The sequence below is a fragment of the Podarcis tiliguerta genome, assembly GCF_965153285.1.
Source record: "Podarcis tiliguerta genome assembly, chromosome: 2".
NCBI lineage: Eukaryota > Metazoa > Chordata > Lepidosauria > Squamata > Lacertidae > Podarcis > Podarcis tiliguerta.
In genome coordinates, this window is record NC_139535.1 from 40,779,705 (window position 1) to 40,807,131 (window position 27,427).

Consider the following 27,427-nt stretch of genomic DNA (forward strand, 5'->3'; position numbering starts at 1 on the left):
CACCGGGAGGCTGCCAAGGCTCAAAGAGCAGTCCGCCCCAGATTTCCCAGAAGCCCCTCAACCGCATCTAAGTCACGTGGGGCCCCGGCCAAACACCGCCGAGGTCAGCCCGGCCCGCCCGTCGTCGCACCAGACTCTACCCGAGCCGCCTTGGGACACCAAGCCCCGCCCTCTGCCAGCCCCACCCGCGCGCCTCCCCATCACGTCAGAGCGTCAACACGGCGGGCGGGTCCCGTGACCGGAAGAGGGCGAGCAAGAGGCGGAAGTGAAAGCAGGGAGGGTGTTTGGCCCCATTAATAGAGGGAGCCGAAGGTAGCGGAGGGGCGAGTCAGCGCGGCGGCCGAGCTTTTCGTATACGGTGAGGGCGGAGGGGGCGATGCTGTGGGGCGGAGGGCGGGAGAGCGAGAGACACAGAGAGGGCGGAGGCGGAGGCTGTTCGGGATCTAGGGCCGCTGGGCCCGGTCCTGGGTGCGAGGCCCCGGGTGCGGCGGTCTCGGCTCGCTCGCCGGAGCTGAAGGAGAGGAGGCTGGGTGCGGCTCCGTTAACGGCGCCGGAGCGGCTGCGGCTGCTCCTCCTGCCTCTTCGTTGGGTCCGCGTTTGCTGAGGGGTTTGGGGCGTCGAGGAGCGGCTGGCTGGGCCCCGCCCTGGTCTTCTAGGAAGGCGGGGAGCAAATTCGGGTTGGTCTTTTCGCGGCGCGGGGGTGGCGGTGGGACATTTTACCCGCTTCGCTACCCTCCGCCTGTGTGTCACAGGAGCGGGTCTCCCCCGCGAGCACCGGCCGTGCCTGTGTGGCAGACCCGGCAGGAGAAGCCCGGGGCGCGGGGGAGGGTTGGTTCCTCTTTCCTTGTCTGGCTCCCTCCTTCCCTTCCACCAGCGCCCTCCCCGGAACAAAGAAACGTGGGAAAGGGGCCGCCCTCCCCCAGGGTGCTGTCACGGTGCGGGCCGCCCGGGACCGTTCGGCTTCCGAGTCCTCGGGAAGCGCTGGAAGGTGAGAGCGGAGGAGCAGCTTGCAAGCCCAGCCCAAGTTCCTTCTCCCCGCCCCTCCCGGCCAAACAATAAAGCTTCCCGTAGCTGCCGGCTGGAGCAAGGCATGTTGTATGACTTCCCGGTGGGGGTGTTAGCCCTGTTCGTGTTATTGCCGAACTTTTGTAGCCTTTGCTCTCTTCTCCACCTTTCCCGTGTAGCTTTATATTTGTGATTACCCGAGGAGGTTGGTTTGTTCCTTTGCCGTGCTTAAAAAGGAGCTCTCGAAGTGCATGCAGAGTTTGGGGTGGGGGGGATTGTGGTGGAGGGCGGTGCTTTTTCCTAGTGGGCAGCATGCTGCCAGACACTCGGTCCCATTGAATGCAACTGGACTTAATCCTGAGTGGAGTGTTGCACATAAGCTATTAGTAATGATTGTGACTTGACAATACTAGTTTTGGTGAATTGCATGTGTGGAATGATGTGGCGATATTTACACAGAGAACTAAGAGAATAGTTATTTGAAGAATCTATTACAGAATCTGCTCTGAATACCTTGAATGTTAAATAAATGGGGCCAGCTACATGTTATCTTACTAGCTAAACATGAGGTCATTGATAAGTTGGGATGGTAAACAAAATGTGATCTTCTCATCCTGGAGTGTTGCCCCTGAGTAATGCTTTAGAAGTCACTGGTCAGAGCAAGACTGCAGGTGTTCTGATCTCCAAGGTTTGAAGTGCTGATGTCCTTAAATAAAGATCTTATCTTATCTTAGTCCTATTGTAGTAGATCTTGTCAGGCTGATTCTTTTAAACCAGTTTGCTAAACTAAAAATATTTCAGCATGAGCACAATAGAAGCATGTTGTTTCTAAAGCATCAGCCAAATGGTAAGAACAAAAATGTATTGGGCCCTAAAACTGATTTTACTCTAATGACTACCAAATACTAACTACCATAGTAAAAGAAAACCATTTTTTTTAAAGCCAGCTGAAAATCGGACCAGCATAATATTTAGGTCAACAATAACGCAACACTCCTGGATGCAGACTATTCGTCAGATGTAACATATGTAATCTAGTATCTCTTATAGGCAGCATACATTTTCAGAATATATTTACTTTGTTCAGAGGCTGAAAAGTGAAACGTCCAGAAAACTCTTCCTGTTCTAAGCCATGCCCTCTTAGTTGGGAAGAACAAACATACTGTCTTGCTTGTGACTTCAGCAGCAGCTGATTAAGCACATGATTTAGTTTATGAATAGTTAACTATGATTTGACTAGGTATCAAATAAATGCCATGTCTTTAATGGAAGCAAAGAAATACATGTCACTCTCGTCTTTTGAAATCCTGGCATGTTTATGCAGAATCACTTTTTAGGGGGGGGGAAATGGTCACATCCTGGACTTCATCAACATAGCCTCTATGTTCTAGATGAACTTTAAAAATAACTTTCAGTCTTATAAAATACAAATAGTACAAAATCTGTAGAAATGTCTGCTTCATTCAGTGTCTCAGTAATAGAAAGATGCTCTTGCATATGTTTTCCTGCACGCAATACTGTACTTATAAAAGTTCCAGCCAAGGGTTCTTAAAAACAGACGCAAGAAAGGATAAACTCAGAATACAGGAAATAGATCACCTTAGAGCTGCAAGCTGCAGTACAAAGCTTAAAAAAAAATTTTTTTTAAGTTGGTATTGAAGATTTTTTTACTTTACCTGGCAGCTATTAAAGCAAGACTCAAGGCATTTTCAGTTCAACAAATTTGATTTCATACTGTGTGAGACCATATGCTTTGTGTGCAGAAGGTTCCGGCTTCAGTGCGGCTCTAGAGTAGCAGGTGTTGACTTATGCCAGCTACCAGAGAACTACTGCCAGTAAGAGTAAATGATACTGAGCTCTGTGCACCAGTGGTCTGACCTAGTGTAAGGCAGCCTCCTAGGAAAAAGAAAGCTGACAACAGTTAAATTATATATGTGTGCTCTGAATTCAACCTGTATTCAAAATTATACATGGCAAGGGATATCCTGGAAGTGTGGTGTTATAGCAAACATTTTTAATGCAAGCCACTTGATGTTAAATCAACTAAAACGGTACTGGATTTCCTTCCATAGTTGGAAGCTCCCTGTTAAAATGAATGTCTATGTAGGTGGCAGACTGCCTTTGTCTGGAGGGAGCAGTACACTGAATAGGGCCAAAAATGGTAGTTATAGTTGGTGAATCTGTTTGAACCTGCTGGTTGTGTTCTTTTCTGGATATCATTCTGGGCAGCATGCCAGCAGTGAGTGCAACTAGAGCAAAAGTGGCCAGGGCAAAGAATGTTAATTTTACTTTTATACAGTGGACTAGTTTCTACCTTGCTGTTGAAAGCTGGCATCATCGTTATTAGCTTTGTGGACACCCATCAACAAATATTCTGTAGTCAGTTTATAGAGCAATCTGCCAACCCCCAAACCCCAACTAAACAAGATGCAATATTAAAAGCACGCAACAGTTAAAATAAAAATACAATGTAACTTTGCTTCTAGCAAACAGACGAAACAGTAAATGGTTAGAGCCTGCCTTTTTGTTTTATTAAAATAAGTTAGTTTAAAATGCATGGATAAAAATGTATTCACTTGGCACTGAAGAAACAATTAGAAGCAGTGCCAGGCAAGCTTCTTTAGTGAACCTTGTTCATAGTTTTGGTGCCCACACCACAAAGGCCATATTAGTAGCCATCCAACTGGTCTTACTTGGTGGGAGTGCAAAGAGGAATGTAAGGTTCAGGTAGGTATATATGGAAGAAGCCAACCTTTCAGTTAACCCGGCCACAAGCTATTAAGGAAATTAAAGCTTAAAACCAGCCATTGAAATTGGGTATGGAAAGAGATTGGAAGCCAACATAGCTGGTAAAGTGCTGGCATAATATCACCAGAGTGTCCAGCCCCAGTTGATGATCTTGTCTTTCTGTCTTGAGCTAGCTGCAGTTTCCTGGCCATTTTTTAAAAGGATGCCCCTTGTACACTGCATTGCAGTAATCTAAATAGGCAGCTACAACCACATACATAATTGTTCTCCAAGATGCATCCATCCAGGTATTTTTGCAATTGGTATATAGCCCAAGTAGATAAAACTTGAAGGGGGTATCCAATGTGCCCTCCAGATATTCCTGAACTAAAAGTCCCATCACCCTTGAATGTTGGCCATGCTGGCTGGCAGTGTTCGAAACTCAGATATAAGCTAAGTGCCAAATGGCTCCTTAAACCAAGGAGCCAAAACGGAATGTCTAGTTGCTATTTTGAGGCAAGACAGCTCTAAAGTCTTATTTTTCAAATGATGGACTGCCTGTGATTGCTTCTCAGTTAAACATCTGGCTAGTTCAGATGACTACCTTGAGCTAGGTTAAGAGCTTTGAGAAGTGCAAAGTCGCTTGATTCAGGGACACTCCACATATATATTGGTCTATTCCGACCGCTTTTCCTAAGGCAGACTGCTCTTGCTCAGTCTTCACAGAAAAAACAATTTGGTTCCAGAAATTCATTCTGATCATGCAGATAAAATATAACTGATAGAATTCTACAGGATGGAGTATTAGCATATGAAAACAGTCCAGATCCAATGATCCCCAAATGGTGGAGATGTCAGGCACCATCCTGGCACCCTGTCATCTTCACTTGGTTGCAAGTGGTCGAAAGCCAGGTGCAAAATGTGCCTGGCTAATTTTGAAAACTCTGTGGGATTGATTAGAGTTGGACTGTAGTCCAGGAGCATTAGGAGGGCACCACATTGAGTAACCATTGTCTCCTTAATTTTGGGGTGACAGTTTTCTTGCAGTAGCCTGAAGACAGATAATGCACCAGTTGTTGCCCTGCCTTACCTTCTTTGGGAAGCACACCCTCAACCAGTTTTGCAGATAAGTTAAATGTGTATGTACTTGATTTTCTGTGAGATGCATGAGGGTAATGTTCTTAAATCCAGATCCTAGCCATGTAGCACACTCTTGATAGCTTCAGAAGATAAAACATTAAGGTAGATTTCTCCCTCCCCACCCCCCACTTGGGATTAGCCAACTCAGAGTTGGTTTGTGATACTGAGATGAATGCACGAAGCCTTCTTGGAGTCCTCTGTGAAATAGCTGGAGGTACTCTGTGTAATATCATTGGCAAGATCATTTCTGTTGCAGCAACACCATCTCTCGGGGTTATCTATCCACTCACTGATGCTGACTTGCAAGTCTTATACTTTTAGCCTTGACTAGTTATAAGGTGCAGGAAGAAAGTATGAGCAAACTCTGCAGGGGTCTCATCCATGTCTGATGGGTGATCTCATTACAGTAGCTGCATTTCAGGTGAACTGCTGGAAGCATTCACCCTAACACTAGCTGACAATTATATTCATCCCCATTAGATAATATCTCCCTCTATCTTCTGTGCCACTATTCAGCTGTCCAAAACTCTTCCTTCTGTGCTTTCCTTAACAACGTTTTTCTCTGCCCTCCCCAGTGCTGGTAAATATGTTTCTTCCAATCTGCCATTTCATGCAAGGGTGTGAAAAATAACAAAATTAAACTACAGGCTGGAATTTAATGTAGTGCTAAGTGGAATTCTCTTGTGCAAGGAAACATTTCCCTTTCTTCCCCTGCATGCCCCCTAATCTTGTTTTAGGGGTCCCCCACCCCTGAGCATATTCAGGAGTGGGAGGGGGGATAAGTTGCACGAGTAGGCCACATATATAACAACTCAGATGAATCCTGCCCAGAGAGCTCAACCTAATACAGTCTTACCTCGGTTTGAAGTATCTTCGGGATAAGTATTTTCGGGTTGCGCGCTGCGACGACCCAGAAGTAACAGAGTGCATTACTTCTGGGTTTCGCTGTTCACGCATGCAGTCAAATGCCAGGAATGCGCAGAAGCGTTGAATCGCAATCTGCAGATGCGGGTTGCGTTTGCTTCTGGATGTGAACGGGGCTCTGGAACGGATCCCATTCACATCCAGAGGTACCACTGTACTATAGAACTGTGTGCAGGCAGGAGGCACTGTGAATTGGTCCATATACATTGCTTTCAGTGTTAGAAATTAGCCAGGCGTGTTTTGCTGCTGGTGTAGGTCCAATTGCAACCACATGGAGATCTCTGATTTGGTGACTGACATCTCCATCTGGCTAGCCTCTCCAGCTTTCTTAAGCAGATAAGCAAAAAAGCTTATTTATTGCATTTATATCTCGCCTTTTTCTCCAAGGAGTTCATGGTTTGCCCCCTCCTCAGTTAATCCCTACAACTCTGTGGGGTAGGTTAAGAGGCTGTGATGGCCCAAGGTCACCCAATGAGCTTCATGACTGAGGATTTAAACCCTGATTCTTATTCTTATTCTGACACTCTAACCACTACACCACAGAGGCTTCCTAGAGTACTTCTGCTATGGGGCAAAAGTATATAAATGAAGTAGGTAAATAAATATGGGAAGAGCAGAATGTCATTTAGAGAAGGATCTGAAATACTTTCCTTGAAGCTTGAATTTGTTTTATTCTGGATTGTTTTGTTTTAATGTGTTGTATAACTCTTTGAAAAAATTCTCTTTAAAATATAAATAAATATATAAATGAAATTAATTATAATATATCCCATTGTAAAAAAAGGCAACTAGACATTCCGTTGTGGTGGCCATACCCTAAGTTTAAGGTGCCATTTGGTGATTAGCTTATATATCTGAGTTTCTAACACTGCTTTGCATCAATATGATTCCAATAACAATATATGATGAGGGTCAGTGATGCAGTTAAAGAGAGCCTGCATAGCTTCAACATAGCTCAATTCTGGGTTGACCCTGACTAGTGTAGAATTAAACATCTAATGTTAAGCTTGAGAAATAGGTTTTCAAGAAACCACTCTGCACTATACAAATGCCCCAAATGCAAAGTTTGAAGCACCCTTTTAACACCATTGGATGTACTGGAGTACAACATTTTGTGTGTAGTGGGATAGTCACTAATTTGCACTTGTACCCTAATGCTTTTCAGTCCATTCAGGGACTTGGAATTCAGCCAGCAGAGGGCTGGTTCAAGGACTGTTGCTCTGACTTAGGTCAGGACAGGCTCTTAAGAACAAGGTAGGTTGTATAAACATGGCTTGGTTATGTATCACAGCTGAACGATTGGTAGGTAAATGAATAGACTAGGAGTTGCTGTATAGCATGCAGGCATTTCATGGAGCATTCTGTTATCAGTTGCTATCGTTCTGGCACATATTGCTACAAGCATATCTGCTGATGAGCTTTCCTTTTTGTTTTTTTAAACCAAAGCTGCAGCTTACATGCAGCAGCTGTGCTTGAAGCTCTCTGCCCAGCACTGGTCTGCCCTTGGTGATGTCATTGTTGCTGTTCTATAAAGCCATTTCTTACATAGAAGAGAGCCTAACTACATGGCAGGTTTTCTCAGTAGTGCTGTTAATGTAAACTGTCAAAAGTGGAAAGTCTGGTCAAGCCTACCAGCCTGATTAGCTAATAATGTTTATTATATTGATGAGTTGCTTTGCATCAAAGCAGTCACAAAGCAGCTTTCAGAATAAAAATCCATACAAAAGCATGTTAAGAAGTGTCTATCCAACAATAATACTTGAGGAAATATCATTTCCATTCACCGAAGAACAATTGTCACAAAACCAACAGAATGCCCTCTAAAACGGCAGCAGTGCTAAAACCAAAACATCTTTCCTGGTGCCAGAAAGAGCTGATTCTAGGAGCCTTGACCTGTGAGAGCATAACAGAGAGGGTGGGCAGGGGCTGCCAGCTGAAAGGCCTGCTATCTCATAACTAGCCTCTGGACTTCACTAGGGAAGACTTGCAAATGTTGAGAAGGGCCTTGGATGACTATCTTGGGCTCCAGATATATGCATATGGCAGAGCCATCCATTAGGTTTTGTGGTTCCAAGTTGTGTAAGGTTTTATAGGTAAAAGCCATTACTTTGAATTGAGCTCAGTGGCATATTGTTAGTCAATTCAACTTCACCAGAACTGGTGAGATGTTCAGACTCTCTAGTTCCTATTAATAATCTGGCTGCTGAGTTCTGCACTATAACGGCATCTTCAAAGACAATAATACATATAATGTATTGCAGTAATGTAGTCTAGACCACTGAAACACTGAAGGCAGCAGAAGGGACCAGTGTTAGAAACTTGGATATATAATATAATTGCCCAATAACACTTTAAACCCAGTGTGGTCGCCACATTGGAATGTCTTGGCACTGTCGTCGTCGTCCCCCCCCCCCCCCCAAGTTCGAGCTTCAAGGAAAATATTTCAATTTAAGTGACATTTTGCTTTTCTGAGTCACCAACCTGGCATCAGAAATCTCCACGTGGTTGCAGTTGGACCCACGTCAGTCACAAAATGCAGCTTGTGCCTGGCTGATTTCTAATACTGGAAGGCACCCTGCACTTGGGGGGTGGCACTTGTGCCTCCAATGGTGGTAATAGAGCCAGGAGGTCTCCAAGCTGCCCACCTGATCTTCTAGTGGAAGCACAACTTTGTCCAGAACATGGAGCACTCAATAAACCTTGGGGATGGCAAAAAGTATTGCCTGTTTAAGCAAGCAAGTTATTCTTAACTAATTTTTTTAGATGCTGTTGTGAAATACGAACCTGTAAATTACTGAGTGTTGTGAAATTTAAAGGAGGTGGCACTTTAATTGCCATAAAGGCTAATTCAGAGTTGAGACCATAAACGCTTGATAGAAAGATTTGCATTGTGCTCCTGAGTACTAAAAGTATTCCTGTATCATACAAGATCTAGCATTGCTGACTTCTCAAATAAAAATTGCATAGGGTGTCTTCTCAAAGAGGGGAGGGGCTTATCTGTTACTTAATCATAGTGCTTCACTAATTCAGCTTGTACACAGGTTGTCTAATACATTTGCCTGTGTGATCTGGCAGTTTGAAACTGCCTATTGTGCCCAGATTAAAAGTGAAGGCTCGGTAAGATGGAAGCCTGGTTTATATTTGATAAACTATTATGAAGATAGTAAATCCTTGTGGCTAGGTAAGGAAACAGTTGCATTAACCAGGTGAGTTGTTCCTTTGCTAGAAGATTTTACAATGATGAAATAAGACTTGATCTAAAACTAGTCCAGTACTCTGCTTTATCTTGTGGACAGGTTGTGTGGCAGGATAACGTCTTTACCTGTACTTCCTGCTTAACGAATTACTCATTTTAGTTCTTGTTAACTCAGTAGATTTATCTGGTTTTCTGTATCTAGCTTAATTTTTTTCAAACCCTTGTAACGTAAGTATACCATTGTAATGCTAATGGAACCCTCCTATCTTGAGCCCTTGTTGAATCTTTTTCTGTTGCTTTCATGTGCCTCAAGCTTGGAACTAAAGGACTAGAAGGAAGCAAGCACTGGCAGTCATGTTTAGGCATCAACTGTTAGTGGTTCCAGAATCTGTGGGAGGCAGGGCTGATGTGCCAAAGTTGACTGTCGATCTAGGTGGTGAAGAGTTAGGGATTTGAAGGCAGACGAATCCATTGAATCATTCATGCGTTAGCAGTGAGATTTTGTGTTGCATGCCCTTGAGCTTACTTTGAGAAACCATGTGAAATAACCATTCTAATATATCTAGGGTCTGGCAACAACCAAGTGAGCACATCAGACTGCAAAGCCTAGTTCCACCCTACCTCCTCAGAGGCAGAACTCCTACTTTCAGCTGTTCAGAAGCTTTTGCTAGTTACTTTGCTGCTTCTCAATTTGAGGGGGGGGGGCATTTATGGGAAAAGTACAACTTGCCACTCAAATGTGTGGCTCTATCCTAGCTGCATTTAGAAACTCAGGGGAGAAATGCTGATCGCTTATACTTCTGCTCACTTCCAAAAGAATCATTCAACTGTGCTGAGTTCACAATACATATAAAACCATTATAGAAAGTCAAAGACTCATTCTGACAGGGTGGGGAAGCAGACATGGAGTGTTTTCTCAAGGAGGGGGGGGGGCAAGTGATTAAGCACCCTGAGCCCACACATGATGCTGTAATCTGACTGTGCAGCCTTGAGCCAAGTACTGTTCCTATGGACACCAGAGGGAGTGAACAGGAGGAGGGAAGACATGCCACCAGAAAGAAAGTTGGCAAGAGGAACTTGCTTAATATGTGCAGAAACTGAAATACTGTTCAGTTTTAACTGAATTTATTTCCTTCAAAGTAGCATAGCATGTTCAAGGTATCCTCTCTTTTGGCCCCACCCCTCATAGTTGCGCTCTACAATATGGAAGCACAAACCTACCACAGTGTGCTCGGCTTTGAGACATATATTAACTCAGTAGAACAGTTTCTGACTCCTAAGGGTAATGTGGAAAGGGCCTGTTCTATCTGTGGCAAAGTGTAGGTCCCATGTTTATATGGGACAACTGACAATTTCATCAGATGAAATATATGTAGAGCTGCTGAACCAGTGCGGATGCCACCTGTACTTTTCCAGAAACCTCTGACTTTTTACATTCCTCCAGATTGGCACTTGACAGGCCTGGTGTCCAAATACCTCTTTAAAGGAGGCAGCAACTGGTCAGGAGCGTAAAGGCATATTCAGGCCAAGTGTACAGGAAATCAGTAAAGTAGCAAGGCTAGTAGCGGCTGACTTGTTACCTATGTGACTGATAGTTCGCCCTGTAGTCTTTAAATTGGCAGTGTCCTAATTTACATTCTACCTGGTAGTGATTGTGAAATGGTGGTTTAGTTGCTTGTGGCCAAATACCTAGCGGCCAAATACAGAATAATCTGCCCCATGTGAGGTAATATATACACATTAGCAGATGCAAATTAACTATGGGTACTGTCATAAGTAATGCTCTGAGTAGATCCATTAAAATTAATGTGCTTAAAATTAGGAATGACTAAAAGTCAGTTTCTCTTGCTGTATTCTGAATATTACCTGGTTGGAGACCACCCTAATAATGCAGGGGTTTGGAATTGGATCCTGCTGATGGGCCAGTTTCCAACCCCCCCCCCCCCAAAAAAAATAGGCCACCTTGGATAAGTGGGCATGGTCACTCATCTGTCAGGTGATTGACACCTGTCCAAGTTCAAAGGAAGTTGCTGATTCAAATCACTTCCTTCAGCCCCCACAGCTGCTCTAGAGAATTCCCAGCAGGGCTTCCATTCAGCATCAATCAGCTGACTGGTGCTGACAGGGAGCCACACTTGCAAAGGAACAAATGGACCCACCCTTTCCTCACATTTCATGTTGCCTGTGACCTCAGGTATGTGGCAGGTGGCTGCGGTCTGTGGGAAACTTCGGCGGGCCAAATTGAGGCATGTGCTGGGCCTAACTAGGCCCAAGGGCTGAAGGTTCCCCACCTCTCCTGTAATAACTTAATTCAGCTTTTGTTTTATGCAAGCTGTTTGATAAATAAATTGCTGTTGTGATAGAAAACAGTAAAACAGCAAAAAAAATCTTCACAATTCTAATGAGTAGAAAATGCTTTGGAACTACAGAATTTGGAACATGGTGTGAATTAGGTAGTATCTGGCATAGCTTGCAAACCTTTTCCAAACTCCTAAGAGCCTCTTTCCAGCATAACTCTAAAACAGGAAGGTTCTTGGCGAAGTATATATAAATCTGAAAACATACTCTATGTAGTGAAGTACTGCTGTTACAGACACAGTAGATAGGTTACAGGTTATAGTTTTTTAAACTGTGATTTCAAAAGAAAAATATTTAGGGAGGGTCATACACACCATGCCCCTAAATGCCATTGACTGCTGAAGTAGCAAACATTGTGTGAATTCATGGCATTCCTTAAGCAGTGGTAACTACCAAGTGTTACCAGGTGCCAGATATTCCTTTAAAAATGTAACGTAGACCTTAACTGCTAATTATGCACTCATTGAGCAGGTCAAATTTCTATTGCTTAGAGCCTTTGCAAAAATTGAGATTCAAACCGGCTCAAAGAAATGCAACAAATTATATTTGAAAATACAGATAGTTTAAAAAAAGTATAGAAAGCACAGTAAACAAAAGCCAGACTCGAGGATAAGAAAGCAGTAAAACAAAGGATGAAGAAAGCAATAAAATTAAATTGGGTATCACCCTGATAATTCTAGCTTTCTCTGAAAGCAGGGGCAGGCCCAATTACAGTGGTTCTGGGTAGCGGAAGGTATGGCATGGGAGGTGGGGTAGACCAGTTAAGGTGCACATGGCACAGGTAGTTAGTGACTGTGCTGTGTGCCAGCCCCCTTCTCCAACCTGGGGAATTGTGGTTGTCATATCAGCCAGCCCTCGGGTCTGTGACTGATGCTGTTGAATGCCAGGTCGGTCCAGAATAAAATCTCCCTCATCCATTATCTGATTATGGATGAGGAGGCTGATCTGGCATCTTTAACTGAAACCTGGGTGGGTGAGCAGGGTGGAGTTGGTCTCACCCACCTGTGCCCGCCTGGGCACTCAGTGCAGCATCAGGCTAGACTCGAGGGTCAGGGAGGGGGAGTTGCTGTGGTTTATAGAAAGTCTCTATCTCCAGGCTCTTTGTCCAGGGTGGGGTGGCTTGGGAATCTAGAGTGTGTGTTCCTGGCATTGGACAATTGGGACAGATTAGGGATTCTGCTGGTTTACTGTCTGCCTCGCTGCCCAGCAATCTCCCTGCCTGAGCCGACAGAACTGGTCTCAGAGAAGGTGTTGGGTACTCCTAGACTGCTGGTTCTGGGAGACTTCAACATTCAGGCTCTGGGGCAGCTCACGACTTCATGGCTGCCATGACAACCATGGGGCTGTCCCAGTATGTCCCCGGCACAAAGCACATGGCAAGCCACACTCTGGACCTTATTTTATTGGCTGGGCAGCAACAGGCTGATTTGAAGGTGGGGGGACATTGATCCCCTATGTTGTTTAACATCTACATGAAACCACTGGGTGGGGTTATCCGGAGGTTTGGAGTATGTTGTCAGCAGTATGTTGTCAGCTCTATTTCTCCTTTATATCTGCAGGCGAGGCAGTGGAAGTACTGGACCAGTGTCTTGCCTCAGTAATGGCCTGGATGAGAGCAACAAACTGAAACTCAGTCCACATAAGACTGAGCACTATTAGTGGGTGGTACCCTAGACCAGATGGGTGGGAGATCACCTGCTGTTGATGGGGTTACACTTCCTCTGAAGGAGCAGGTTCATAACTTGGGGGTGCTGCTGGATCCTTAGCTGTTACTCAAGGCTTAGGTGGCCTCAGTGGCCTGGAGTGTCTGCCATCAGCTTCGACTGGTGGCTCAGCTACGCCGCTATCTGGACAGGGATAACTTAACTACTGTTGCCTATGCTATGGTAACCTCAAGGTTAGATTACTGAAATGTGTTGTGCATAGGTCTGCCTCTGAAGATGGTTCAGAAACTTCAGCTAGTGTAGAAGTCAGCAGCCAGGTTGCTCACCGGAGCAAGATCATTTGAGCATATTACACCAATCCTGGTCCGACTGCACTGGCTACCAATTAGTTTCCGGGCTCAATTCAAAGTGCTGGTTTTGACCTATAAAGCCTTAAATGGCTCAGGACCACAATACCTTAAGGACCGCCTCTTTCTATATGAACCTACCAGGACCCTGATATCATCTTTGAGGTCGTTTTTCATGTGCCTCCTCCTCGAGAGGTCTGAAGGGTGGCAACACAAGAATGGGCCTTCTCTGCAGTGGCTCCTCGTCTGTGGGATGCTCTCCCTAGGGAAGTTCGCCAGGTGCCCTCATTATACACCTTTAGGCACCAGGTAAAAACGTTCCTTTTTAACCAGGCCTTTGGTTAATCTGATTGACATCTTATGCCCTTTTAAAATGTGGCTTTTGGAGGGGGGGATAATTGGGTTGTTGTTTTTATTTTGATTGTGTATTTTGTGGTTTTATGTTTTGATTTTATTCTGTGAATTGCCCTGAGACCTCCGGGTATAGGGCGGCATATAAGTTCAGTACTTAATAACTAACTAACTAAATATAAATACATAAATAGATATCCATGCAGCAACCAGTGCAAAAAGGTACCATTGCAGAAAAAAGATGCTGAATGTAATCCCGATAAAGTAGACGAAGTACGATTAAGTACGAAGCATAAAATAGATCTTCCACATTGCATCCTGAGTCAGATGAGCCCAGCAGTACTGGCCATCAATCATGGTCAATGACATACTCTGCGAATAGCCATAAAGGCTTGCTTGAGCTTGGGAAAAGCAAGATTAAACCAAATAGGAGCTCTACAGTGTTTATCTTTACATAGTCAAGTTCAGCTGGAAGCTTTTGAACTTAAAACTTAGTCTTTTTGAACAAAGACAATTTTAAGAGCAATAATTTTAGCATCTATGATTTGGGTAATCAAAGAGTATATAGAGCAGGGATAGGGAACCTTGGGGGCCAGGGGCTAAATGCAGCCCTCCAGACCTTTCTAGTTGTCCCTCAGGACTCTGTCCAGGCCACACTGTTTTTGACTGCCTGGAATGTTTCCTTGATAGTGCAAATGCCTCTCATTCTGGAGGGAGGGAGCTTTGTCTGTAAAAACCTCTGGCATTTGTGCAGCTGGAATATAAATCTATTGTACAAAGGTAAGAGTTACATGCATTTGCATGCCTACTTTTGCATCCAGCCCTTGGGCCGGAAAGGTTTCCAGCCCCTGATGTTGAGAGAGTTTTTTTTTATCTCCAGAGTTTCCGGGAGAGCCAATTCTATAACTTGAGGTATCATAAGATAATAAGAATCTTACTGTATCTGAAGTTTTTAAAAACAGTTAATTATGGATTTGGGCCACAATTGAAGGAAGTCCAACTTCTTCATAAATTAGAGTTGATGGAATACCAGGGGTACTAATTGGTGCAGAAGGCATCTTAAATCCTAAAAATGCATAGCTCTTAGTTTTCCTTACAATCTCCATTATGACAGCTGCTGACTATATGGTTTAGGTCAGTGTTCCCCAGCTGGGGCCTCCAGGATATTCCAGCCCCCCCCCCAGTGAAAATTACATAAATGGGGGGCATAGTATGAGGCTCGGGGGGGGGGGGGACAGAGTGAAGTGAGAAGAAAAGAAAAAGATCTTTTTCTAAAAAAAAATAAATGATTGGCTGGCTATATGCTTGGCTAATAACAAGCAGGTAAGGGGTGGCCTAGTGCTTCTTTTTGCCACGTGCATTTTCTTGGAGCAGTCCTGGTTTGTTTCCAGCTGGAGAGGGTGATTGCTAAGGTTCCTGTTTTGATCACAGCTTGTAGCTGTTGCCAGTGCTGGTGGCAGCCTGGGACACTCTGCAAGTCGCTGGGGTGCAATCCACCTCAGCACCTAGCAGATCAGGGATCCACCCCAGAGCCTAGCCGATAAGGTCTGCTGACTTGTATCTAGTAAATTACTAAGTGTCTACTCAGAAGAAAGCCACACTGACCTCAGTGGGGCTTACTCCCAGGTGAAGGTGTGGGGGGGCTATAGTGTTTTATCTAGGCAGCCAGGGCTCTAGATGACAAGATCTTTTTGCACCAGGTCAGTGAGGACCACTTGGGACAGTCCCGGATTTACAGAAATTGTCTGTTTCTGATTTGATTCCACAATGCCCTGCTTTTCCTTAGGACGTCCTTATTTTCACCAGAAAAATGTTGAAGGGTATCTGACCCCCGAGCCATCTGAAGGCAGCCCTGTGTAGGGAAGTTTATTTAACGTTTAATGTTTTATTATGGTTTTTATATATGTTGAAAGCCGCCCAGAGTGACTGGGGCAACCCAGTCTGATAGGTGGGGTATAAATAGTAAAATTATTATTATGGAATACAACATCCTTATTTTCATTGGAGAAATGTTGGAGGGTATGGTTTTGGGCTGTAATCTGTATGTTCCCCACTTTTTGTCTAATAACTGAAGTCAAATAAGTGTTGTTTACTTTTTATAATACATGAAAGATGGATCTCCCTTGGGAGATTCTGGACCCTCCTTCCTTGGAGGTTTCTAAGCAGAGGTTGGATGGCCATCTGTCATGTATGCTTTAGCTGAGTTTCCTACTTTGCAGGGGGTTGCACTAGAAATATGACACTTTGGATCCCTTCAAACTCTATGATTCTTTGTTTTTTCTGCTTTAACAATATTTTATTGGGTTCCTACCATTTAATGTAATTGTATTTGGTATGAATTATAAAATAAAACATACTCTATTTACAAACAAAACATTTAAATAGCTACCTTTCTACCGGTAGGACCGTGGGGGGGGGGGGTGGGCACAGGAAGGAAACACAGTCTGAAAGGGCCATGGTTGGCAAAAGGTTGGAAAACACTGGTTTAGGTAGTTGTTAGCACCTTGGCCTTCATTGTGGCAAACTCCAAACTGTTTAGGCCTCTGGAGTAATTGGAATATAATGGCCCAAAACTAAATGCTGAATTTGACTTTACTCATGATGTACTTAAACTAGTCCAGCTGATCACCAAAGGTTGAATTTGCAGCAGGGCACGGAGGATTTATATAAAGCCCGAAACTGAGATGCGTTGTTGGCTCGTCACTAGGAAGCTCTGGCTCTGTGGATGTTTACAAAGCATGTGATCCTTCTGAGTCTTCAGGAGTCCTTAGTCATGCCTTGGTGGCAGAAGTGCTTGAACTGGCCAAGGCTGTATATCGAATAGCATGAGGCAGCCACTCTTGAACAATTGACTCTCCTAATTGTGGCTGTCACATGGACTTATTAAGTATTTCTCACAAGTGACTCCAAAAAACTACTTTTCAATGGTAGTATTCATCCTTACTATGTGTGAGCAATGCTAGCTGTTGGAATTCAGTAAGAAGCAAAAGTCCTGTTAACTGTCTCAGGTTTATTTTGCTGCAAGAGAGAATGCTGGGGCAATATCTGAGGTGTCTAAAGGAACAGTTATTAAGCCAATTTTCAGGTTAATAACAAGTTGACATAAGGCAGGATATTCTGATTATCTTAGTATTGGTCTTAATATTTTTGAGCTGCTTCATCAAAGATGCCTATATCACGTGCCCATTTCTTAAGTAGACAATTTCAGTACCTACCAAAATGTTTGAGGCTATTACAGTTCGTGCTTTTGCAACAGAATTATAATGCCTCAAGTTGCCTTGTGCCTGACAAAATCGTTCAGTGGGAAGGGAGAAGGCTTCTTTGACAAGCAGTAATAGAAAAACTGATCTGCAGTCACTAGTGTTTCCTTGGAAATTGTGCAGTTAGAGGAATTAGCTTCTGGTTACAAACGCTTTGGGTTACGAACTCAGAAGTAGCTGCTCCTGGTTGTGAACTTTGCCCCAGGATGCGAACGGAAATCTCCAGAGGCACATGCACAGGGGGAGGCCCCATTAGTGAAAACGCGCCTCAGGGTAAGTACAGTTTCAGCTTAAGAACAGACCTCCAGAAGGAATTAAATTTGTAACCAGAGGTACCACTGTATTCAACTCACCCATTTTTTAGTACAATGGTACCTCTGGTTAAGAACTTAATTTGTTCTGGAGGTCCGTTCTTAACCTGAGGTACCACTTTAGCTATTGTGGCCTCCCGCTGCTGCCGCGCCACCGCTGTGCGATTTCTGTTCTCATCCTGAGGCAAAGTTCTTAACCTGAGGTTCTACTTCCAGGTTAGCGGAGTCTGTAACCCGAGGTACCACTGTACAGCAATTCAGTTACGTGGAAGCTTCCACATACCAGTTGTTCCTGTGTAGCTCCTCTTAAGCTAGTTGGCTCAAATGCAATGCTGTTGCTGTGAATAGCGAACAGGAGACATGAGACACCTTGTAACCAAAATCATTAGCTCTTTCAATGTGTCTAGATGGAAAACAAAATGTGTGGAATCATAGAATCATAGAGTTGGAAGAGACCACAAGGGCCATCGAGTCCAACCCCCTGCCAAGCAGGAAACACCATCAGAGCACTCCTGACATATGGTTGTCAAGCCTCTGCTTAAAGACCTCCAAAGAAGGAGACTCCACCACATTCCTTGGCAGCAAATTCCACTGTCGAACAGCTGTACCAAGCATGACACTTCCCACCTTAAAAAATGTTAGGTGGCCATGATCATCTGACATGCTCTGTAACTCTTTTCTAGTTTCTTTTTTGTGGGCAGTAACACACTCTCATAAGCACTACTGCTTGTGCTGCTGCACTGCTAGCGCTCCTTGGTTGTGTGGGGTTTTAAAGACTGAATGCCTCAAACAGGAATGCAGTGTTTGAAATTAGCCAAGCGGTAGGCGCATATGGCACCAGGCTTTTGACCACTGGTATCCAAGTGAGGATGCCTGGGGGTCTGACATCTCCATCATCTGGGGATCATTGGATCTAGATTGTTTTCACACACTAATACCCAATCCTGTAGAATTTTATCAGTTACATTTTATCTGCACAATTGGAATGAATTTCTGGAACCAAATTGCTTTTATTGTGCAGCCTGAGCAGGAGCAGTCACCTTTAAGAAAAAGAGATCAGAGTAGGCCCTGGATCAAGTGAGTTTTCTACTTTAAGTTCTAAAAGTTCTTAAACCAGCTCAAAATTGTCTGCTGAACTGAGAATCATTATCAGTCAGTCCATCATTTGAAAAATAAGACTTTAGAGCTGTCTTAACCAAAATGGCAACTGCAGCCTTGGTTTAAGGAGCCATTTGGTGCCTAACTTGTATACAGTCATACCTTGGAAGTTGAACAGAATCCGTTCCAGAAGTCTGTATGACTTCCGAAACGTTTGGAAACCAAGGCACGGCTTCTGATTGTTTTCCAATTGCGCAGGCGCACCGGAAACAATAGTGGAAGCAGCACTGGACGTTCAGCTTCCAAAAGAACATTCGAAAACCAAAACACTCACTTCCGGTTTCCGATCGTTTGAGAGCCAGAACGTTCGACTTCCAAGACATTCGGGAGCCGATGTACGACTGTATCTGAGTTCCTGACACTGCAGGAATGGGAAGCTTATGTGGTAGTGCTTTTGTGCAGCTCAAAAGAGAATTTTTGTAGAACTATTTCAAGCTGCATTTCTGCATATAATTTCAAAAGCACAAAGCAAGTAAAAATTCCTGGATACTTTAGGTGATCTCTTAAAAATGATTTCACTTAGAGTCTGGCTGTGCACTTAAGTCTTGAAGTAATAGTTGCCTTGGTTTGTCAGTGTGGAAAATCAGAGTTCTAGAACAGGGGTTGGGAACCTCTGGTGTACTGGATCCTGACCTCACCCACCTATTGTGGACCACTTTGAAGAGGGTGGGACTGCCCTCCTGTCATTCTCCTGACACTATGATGCAGGGCTTGAAATTAGCAGGGCTCCACGTGCATTTTGCATCTAAAGATTCTCCTTTTTTGAGCACTTCAAAAAGTCTGGGTGCCCTTTTTTTGTGCCTGACTGACACTCAAGGATTATTGAAATGTATGTGCTTTGAAGCCTCAAAGTATATGCTAAGGATAGACAATATTCTAAGGAGTTTAACAATAAATAATAGTCTTTTGAAAACTGAAGTACTGAAGGAACAGGTTGCCCAAACATATTTTTATTTTGAACACCAAATAAAACGTGTATTAACAATTTCTGCTAAAAGTGTGATATTAACAATGTGTCACTTATGTCAATTGCATATTAGTTCATGCTTATCAAAATAATAAATAGTGTGGGCCTAATATGGTACACAGGATGGAAATTTCCCTTGCCTTCAGTAGAATTTTACAGCAATGAGTCTGTTGCACAATGTCTGGGTCCCTTAAGTGCCAGCTAAAACAACAAATTCTAAGGAATTGAGTACAAATACTAGTTTGTGCATTCGATGAGCAAGCCCAGTAATTAACCATTGCCGTACAAGAAGCTGCAAAAGGCTGCTGTCATAAGCTTCAGTGCAACTTAGCAATCGCTAGTGTTTGAATTGCATATAGAACTTTTGGTTAATTGCTGCTTGCCCCTTGTGCTATTTTCCTCTTCTACACTTGCTGACCAGCTGAACTTTATAGCTGTTTTATGAACTACTTACAGATGCTGCTATCTTGACAATAGTGACTGTCCAGCATTCAAAGAACTGTGAAACCTTTTCCTTGCTCCTGTGCCTTCATCGGTTCTTCTTAAAAGCCCCTGCTCTCCTTCATCCTGCTTCCTTTGGAAGAGGCTGCTTGTGAAAGCTTCCTTGCTGCCTGTTTTCATTCTCCAGCACTTGGTATACAAACATTGCAGAGCATTGCAACTAACTGCCAGTGGGCCACCTGTAGATTGAAGGGGTTTGTATCCCTGAAGGGTGTGTGTAAACCTGAATCTTGTTGAGCATTTCTTTTCTCCCTATGCAATAGCCAAACCGCTTTCTAAACTTGTTATAGATCTTTTGGTGAAAATTAAGACTTTTGAACTGGAGTCCTTGCTGCAGAGTCTAATCTGGTTAGTAATGCATGATTCATGCACAGAATAGGGGTAAGATGAGACTTTGTTCTTTCACAAGGGATAATCCTTGCGAAATCTGAAGCCTAAAGAGGACTGAAGTTGCAGTGTGCATAGGAGCGTTGACTAAGACTGTTAGCATTCAGGCAGCTGGATAAAAAAAAAAAAACATGTTGCATGCAAGCCATTGTTAATCATTGGGATTCTTCATTATTAGATAGTGTGGCAGCCTAGTTTCCCCGTCAAGCAACTTTTTGCTGCTCTTGCCTGGATACATTTTATTTCCTTGCTACTTGTGTTTTCATGGCCAGACTTTCCCAGAACTTGAAGAGCCTGATGGGTCCTCGTGTTTTCTAGTCATAAGAGTAGGCCAAACCCTACGGGTTTAACAAGTATGTATCTGAAGAGGCAGTACGTACCTGTTAACCTAGCTTGAAGCCACACAACCTGCTCATCGGTTGTCCTGTACTTTGAGAAGCTGCAAGCAGCAAATGAGCTGCATATTTTTTTAACAAATAGTATTCTCTCTCTTTTTTTGGTCCAGTAAGTGCACTTGGAACTGAGCTTCTGAACCCTTGAACAATGACTTCTAGGAAGAAAGTATTACTCAAAGTCATCATCCTTGGCGACTCGGGGTAAGTGGAGCCTCAGCAAAGTGGTGTCTGTTACTATTGGATGTAGCACAATGTTTGCTGCATCTTAAAACGCTCACTTGAAATGCATATGACTGGGGTAGTTGGAAGCTCTTTACAAACGGGGACCTATCTATCTTACCTGTGAAGCTACCTAAGTTTTGTGTGCTTTACTGGCTCTGTATAAATTGCTGTGCAGCATCAGGGAGCCATGCAGAATCCAGGAAAACACTTGTTGAAATGCAAATTGTTGCTGCCATGGAATTGTGATCAAAAGTAAAGGAAGCAACTTGGCCTGCAGTGTTGCATGTGTTGTGTGAATTACCACAAAAGGGAGAAGTGGATTTAGGTTTTGAAACAAGTTCAAGAATAATGAAGAAAATAATAAAAATAAATAAACCAGCATTCCACTTTCAGTCCGTAGTTGCTGGGGAAAATTGTTTAAAGGCTCAAATTACACAGATACTTTTTTTTTTTTTTTACAAAAACTCACAACCCTGGTAGAATTAAGACTATTTTTTATTGTAGAGTAATTCTTCAGAGTCAGATGGTGTGTAAACTTAAAAACAACTATATTGTTGCTGCCTAATCTAACCTTCAGTGCTGAATAAATTGTCAAAACATCCTACCTGCATTATGCTGCCTAGGCAATTAACTGCTTCACCTACATATTGCATGACTGAGGAAATCCAGGCATTTTGGAGCTTCCCACAAGAGAGCGAGCAGATGTGCGACAGAAAAATCAATGATCATAAAGCTCCACCAGTTCTCTTAAGAGCAGTGCTCTAGGCATTAAAGCAGCACGGTACAAACCATGCTGTCATAGAATACCAAATAGATGCTTAATGCAAATGGATGGGGGTTTTTGTGAGTAAAGCTGTTTCACAACTGTCAGTGGAAAAGCAGTTTCATATTTGCTGCCTGGAATGTAATGTGACCCAAATTCTACTCTTAATAAACAGATCTGATGTCACTTGGCCCAGGCTTCTGAAAGATGTTGTGACCATCTTGAATACATCTCTGCAAAAGAGATTGGCCGCTGCAGTCATAGTTGTGAAATAGCAAATTCTGCTAATGTGCCACACCAGCCTCTCAGTCGATAGAGTGAAGCTTCCTTAAACAATCTGTTGTACACACACATGATCTTGTATCATACTAGAGGAAAGGTGTAAGTGAAAGACCAAAACTATTCCATCTATACTAATTTCCTTTCCTCAGTTGCAGACTGTTCACATATTTTCATACCCTGTATCACCTAGAAGGCAGAGTCGCTTCAATAGAAAATAAATTTGGGCCACATCTCGATACTGGTCTTGTGAAAGAGCTCACTTCAGCACCTAAAGATACTAATGGAATTAAAGCCGAGTCCAGTAGACACACAAGGCTTTCAGCACAACTTGCTGTTTTAATTCCACTTTTGTGAAGGTTGGCATGTTGAAACAAATCCTTTATTTTCCAGACAAAGAATATAGCACCCACCTTACTGATAGTGCATTTGATGTATTCATCTAATCATTATATTTGAAAGTGCTGCTTCAGATAGCTCATGCAACCTCTTTGAGCCTCTTTTGTTTCAGTTACTCTGTGGGATAACATGTTCCTGACCCTAATTCAACCTCAAATTATTAAAGGGATGAATTGGAGGGTGAACTATTTCTTTCATAAGTAGAATGCTAAACACGGGGCTGAATTGTCTTATTTTTTAGGGTTTTATGTTGCCTTTCAAAAACCCTTGAAACAAACTTAAAAACATGTATTTGAAAATGCATGTTAAACAGCAGGATACAAAAATTTCCAGGCAGACCAGAAAAGAGCTATACTGTAATTGAAAACTGAGCAATGGCATTTCAAGATCAAGATCATTTCAGTAAAAAACAGATGCCAATAAAAACACTCAAAGCCCACTTAAAAGCAAAGTGACAGGCTTTGGGTGCTTCCAGACTGTTGCTATTTTCAGGTGAAATTCTATTGTGGTAAATTCAATTTAATGCAGTTAAAGTTGATTTTGAGGTCTTGCTCAACTAACTGATTCAACAAAAGTTCATACTTTTTGCAAGAAGGAAAGTGACAGGCAAATGCAGTGCCAAGGAGAGTGACATTTGCTTGGTGCATCATCTTCTGATCCCCCTGTGAACAAATTAGGATGTATTCTCAGTTAAATGGGTTATGTCAAAGTGATCCCAGATGTACCTAAATACAGGGCCACCACTGAAATGACCCTGAGAGGAGTTAGTTGTTTGGATTTCTTTACCTTTTTCATTTATATCCTGCTATTCTTGCATCATGAAACCCAATGCAATGTAGGTGCTTTCCAAACAGTCTTACATGCAGACCCAGACCAGACTCTGGCCTGTTAGCTTCAGCAACGTGGTGGTCTCACGTACCTTCAGATCTAAGGTGGGGTGCGTATCCTGTCATCCCGTCCCCCCGTTGCTGGACTGCAGCTTTTCATCATCCCTGACCATTGGCAATGCCAGCTGGGGCTAATTGGAGTTAGGAGTCCCACAACATTTGGAGAGTCGTAAGTTTGCCACCAATGCACCAGCATTTTAGTTTGTAGTCCTAAGGATTAAAACACTCCTGAATAAATCCAAAAGTGATGCAGGGTAACTTGTATTCTTCTGTAAATGGAATATGGCTGTATATTGTGTGTGCACAACAACATGTATTCTTTGTATCCTTATGGCTTTTCTCTCTTCCTCCTCCCATAGGGTGGGAAAGACATCTCTCATGAACCAGTATGTGAACAAGAAATTCAGTAACCAGTACAAAGCTACAATAGGAGCCGACTTCCTCACAAAGGAAGTGATGGTGGATGACAGGCTAGTCACAATGCAGGTAAGGATTATATCCATTGCATTTCTGCAACTTGCAGAGATCTACACATTGTATTTTGTGTTTAGGTGTTTATAATCTGCCTTTCTGCTAGACAGCATTGATAGGGCTGACAGCATGGTAGGGAGGAATGCCCAGTTCGAAAGAGCCAGTCACACCAGGCCCTGCATTGATGCTTGGAAAGCAATAGGATGATTGACTGGTGGTCCCAAGGCTCAGCACACTGTTGAGAACATGTCTTGCTCTTCTCGAGCCTCTGGAGGAGGCAGTGGCAAACATGAGTGTGCGTGAGAGACAGAGACCCTTGATGCGTTGACACGAGCAGAAAAGAATCAGATCTTACTAGGGATGGCATATTTGATAGTTGGACAACTATTCTAAACTAGCCGTTGTCAAATGCTTAAATTATGTTATGGTGTCTTGTTACTAGCGACAGAGGTGAGAGTGGCTTGCCCCTTACCCTGCGGTGCTAGAGGGCAAATTGAGTAGCATCACAAAACTTTTCCCTCTGGCAACCTGCTCTAATGCTGGGCATCTCCCAGCAACACCATAAGCAAAAACAACCCTGAGCAAAAATAATTAGATGAAATTTAACAGATAGATGTGAAGTCCTGCATCTAGGTAGAAAAAAATCACAGGCACAAGTATAGGATGCAGGAGAGCTGAGAAGGAGAGGCTTATTTTCTGCCATGCAGACTAAAGACTAGCCTGCTCTTATATAGCTCAGCATGGCATGGAGCTTCCCCTGCATGGCCTGCAATTTTCTGAACTGGGTGGGGTGGGGAATGGTTTGTAATTCTGGATGGCCCTGCTTTGTTTAAGGGGTAAGGGCACTTCCTTCCCACATTTGGCAGGCTGCTCCAAATTCACTTCCCAAACTATTGGCACTATTGGTCTTTAAGAACCTACTCTCCATTAGGGGCATGCTGATACTTTTTCCAAAGGCACGAATGTGCTCCTTCCAAATTTGTATGGCATTCTGACAAGCAGCGTTATGGCACTGAGGAACTTCAGTCAATATGATTTTGAGGCCTGATCTGAGCTTGTCCCTAAGAGTTCTTCTCCAATGTCTTGCAGATATGGGATACAGCAGGGCAGGAACGGTTTCAGTCTCTGGGAGTAGCCTTCTACAGAGGAGCAGACTGCTGCGTGCTGGTGTTTGATGTAACGGCTCCCAACACATTTAAAACTCTCGACAGCTGGCGAGATGAGTTTCTCATTCAAGCCAGTCCGCGGGATCCTGAGAACTTTCCTTTTGTTGTGCTGGGAAACAAGATTGACCTTGAAAACAGACAAGTAAGCTGGTTGATGCATACTGTGGGGTTTAATTAGAATAATCATCAAAGCAAACATTCTGAATCTACGACCATTAACCAGGATCTCCTAAGGATACTAAACTGAATCCTGTCTGCAGAAGCTGCTATTTTTAAATAGTGAAGAGTAAACAATGGGAGTGGGGGGGAAATGGGGAGAACAGTTGGTGAACAATGTTTCCTGGGGATTCTGGGAAACATGGGGTTTTACATTTAGCATGGCAAATTGCTGTGCTTTTTGGCAGTGAAAAAAGATGGCTGGTACGGACATGGAAGATGAATGCGGTTGACTCTTGGTAATTATAAAGAGCTTAAAGGAGTTTGCTTCTATTACAGGTTACTACAAAACGAGCACAGGCCTGGTGCTACAGCAAAAACAATATCCCTTATTTTGAAACCAGTGCCAAGGAGGCCATTAACGTGGAACAGGCTTTCCAAACAATTGCACGAAATGCACTTAAGCAGGTATGAGTTCTAGTGCCCTCTTCTGGCAGTCCGGTCCTTATTCTATATGCAATATCAAACCAGGCGATGGCTGGAGATAGGTGATGGAAGCACTGATGCCTTTGTGCACTGGCATTTGTCCAATATGTTTTCCAGTTGAACAGGATTCTGAAACATTGCAAAAGCCTGTTTTCAAAGGCAAAAGTGGGATGAACATACATCCCCATAGGCAGTGATGCCTCTTACATCATCAGCAGTTGGAATTGTGTGTTTCAGTTCATGGCACTTCCAGGTGTGCTGCACCTGGTTTTTACATTGCACCTTCTCCTGTCATAAACTGTAGTATTAACTTGGTTCCGTCCAAGCTAGGAAGTCTTTGATTTGCCTGTTTCCTCCAGAGAACAGGAGTTGGGGAGGCAGGTATTGGACATGATGGTGAAGTGGTGCTATTAGCACCCACTTAGTTGAATAAAAGGATCAAATTGCAGTTGGTGACATTTTCTTTCTTTCATTATAGGAAACTGAAGTGGAGCTTTACAACGAATTTCCTGAACCTATCAAACTAGACAAGAATGACCGGGCGAAAGCCTCTGCGGAGAGCTGCAGCTGCTGAGGTGGGGCTGGAGGGGTTGAGAACAGTCCTTCACAAACAGATATCACACTTAGGCCTTCAAACACATATACACACAGCCCCTCTTCTGTGTAAAAAGAGAAACGAGATCCTATTTTCAGTGGCCAAAATCACCCATTTTACCATGAACAACTTGTAAGCCCATTCCTTTTCACGCCTCCCATGTCCCTACATCCCATCTCATTATTTCATGGTAGCAGACCTTTCTCCTAGTTTTAAAAAGAGGAAACTATGTTTGGAACTTAAGCTACTTCCAGGTGTCCCAGCGGAAAGAAACTATGTACAGAATCTGTAACAATTTACCTTTTAATGTCTTGTGTTTCCCCTGTGAAGGCTGCAACTGGAAAGGCTGATTACTCATAGTTCATTGCAAGCTCAGCATTCGATCCAACTAGGTTGAGTTTTGTATGTATCTGTTAATGCTTGTTACTTTTAACTAATCAGATCTTTTTACAGTATCCACGTATTATGTAATGGCTTCTTTAGGAGAAATCTTATAGTACATGTTAATATATGCAACCAATTAAAATGTATAAATTAGTGTAAAATTCTTGAATTACATGTTTAAGTACTGAAACACAGGTTGTTTAGGAAGTGAACAGGACACTTGTGGAATGCCGTGTGCTAGCAACACAAGTCCGGATAGAGGCAGTATTCTGTACAGTAGAAGCAAGAATTATGTAAACATTTTTATTGATTTTAAGAGCCAAAAAGCTTCATCTTCTGGAAAAATATTGTCTGGCTTCTTTGTAGCTAAATCTTCAAAGGATGATTTGCATAACCTTGCACACTGGATTATTGGACTTAAAAAGAAAAATTAAATACAGCTTTCAGAATGATCACTTTGTTTGCCTTTTACCACCACCACCACCACCACCCTTCATGATTAATTCTGCAAATGTAAAGAGGAATCTAACATGTCTGTCTTGTAGAACAATCTCCATATGGGTTGTGATGGTCATTCTTGGTGACTAAGAGCACCTTCCCCTTTCTCTCTTACTGTCACTAGTCTGGATTTTCTGGATGGAAACTTGGCAACTTTGTTCTGCCCTCTCCTTGTTCTTGCATTTGTAGCTTTCTTAAATGGAGCCCTTCTACTGTTTTTCCCAGAGGTCTACATTCTAGTATGTAGGCAGAGCTCTTCTGTAAAGAAACATGCCAATAAACTTAACAAGAACAAAACTTCTTGCTCCTGTTTCTATTTTTATCACCTTACTGAAACTGAAGCTCCTGAGCTAATTTTAATCTCTTCTTGTCCACTGCCCACTTTTAACTGTTCTATTACTTCCCCTTAGCATAACCTTAGCCAGCCAGG

The 27,427-nt window shown here is 43.2% G+C and overlaps 1 protein-coding gene across 5 annotated transcripts; it reads left to right on the forward strand.

Moving 5' to 3' along the window:
* Positions 1-200: 200 nt before the first annotated feature.
* On the forward strand, positions 201-27,294 carry RAB7A (RAB7A, member RAS oncogene family). 5 transcript variants are annotated; one of them, XM_083419115.1, is made up of 7 exons: positions 273-358; positions 19,865-20,042; positions 20,802-20,892; positions 23,601-23,727; positions 24,802-25,020; positions 25,374-25,502; positions 25,999-27,294. In XM_083419115.1, the coding sequence occupies exons 3-7, from the start codon at positions 20,840-20,842 to the stop codon at positions 26,092-26,094; spliced, it is 624 nt and encodes a 207-aa protein (XP_083275241.1). In that variant the 5' UTR covers positions 273-358; positions 19,865-20,042; positions 20,802-20,839; the 3' UTR covers positions 26,095-27,294. The 5 variants fall into 5 exon arrangements, with proteins under 5 accessions (XP_083275240.1, XP_083275241.1, XP_083275243.1 ...); XM_083419116.1 differs by having other exon boundaries at positions 326-988; XM_083419114.1 differs by lacking the exon at positions 19,865-20,042 and having other exon boundaries at positions 201-358.
* Positions 27,295-27,427: the final 133 nt, after the last annotated feature.

Excerpts from the sequence above, each read along its gene's own strand:
- RAB7A (XM_083419114.1), top strand. The coding sequence starts at position 20,840 with ATGACTTCTAGGAAGAAAGTATTACTCAAAGTCATCATCCTTGGCGAC. Across the intron at positions 20,893-23,600 it reads ATCATCCTTGGCGACTCGGG|GGTGGGAAAGACATCTCTCA; the intron begins GTAAGTGGAGCC and ends CTCCTCCCATAG. Across the intron at positions 23,728-24,801 it reads ACAGGCTAGTCACAATGCAG|ATATGGGATACAGCAGGGCA; the intron begins GTAAGGATTATA and ends AATGTCTTGCAG.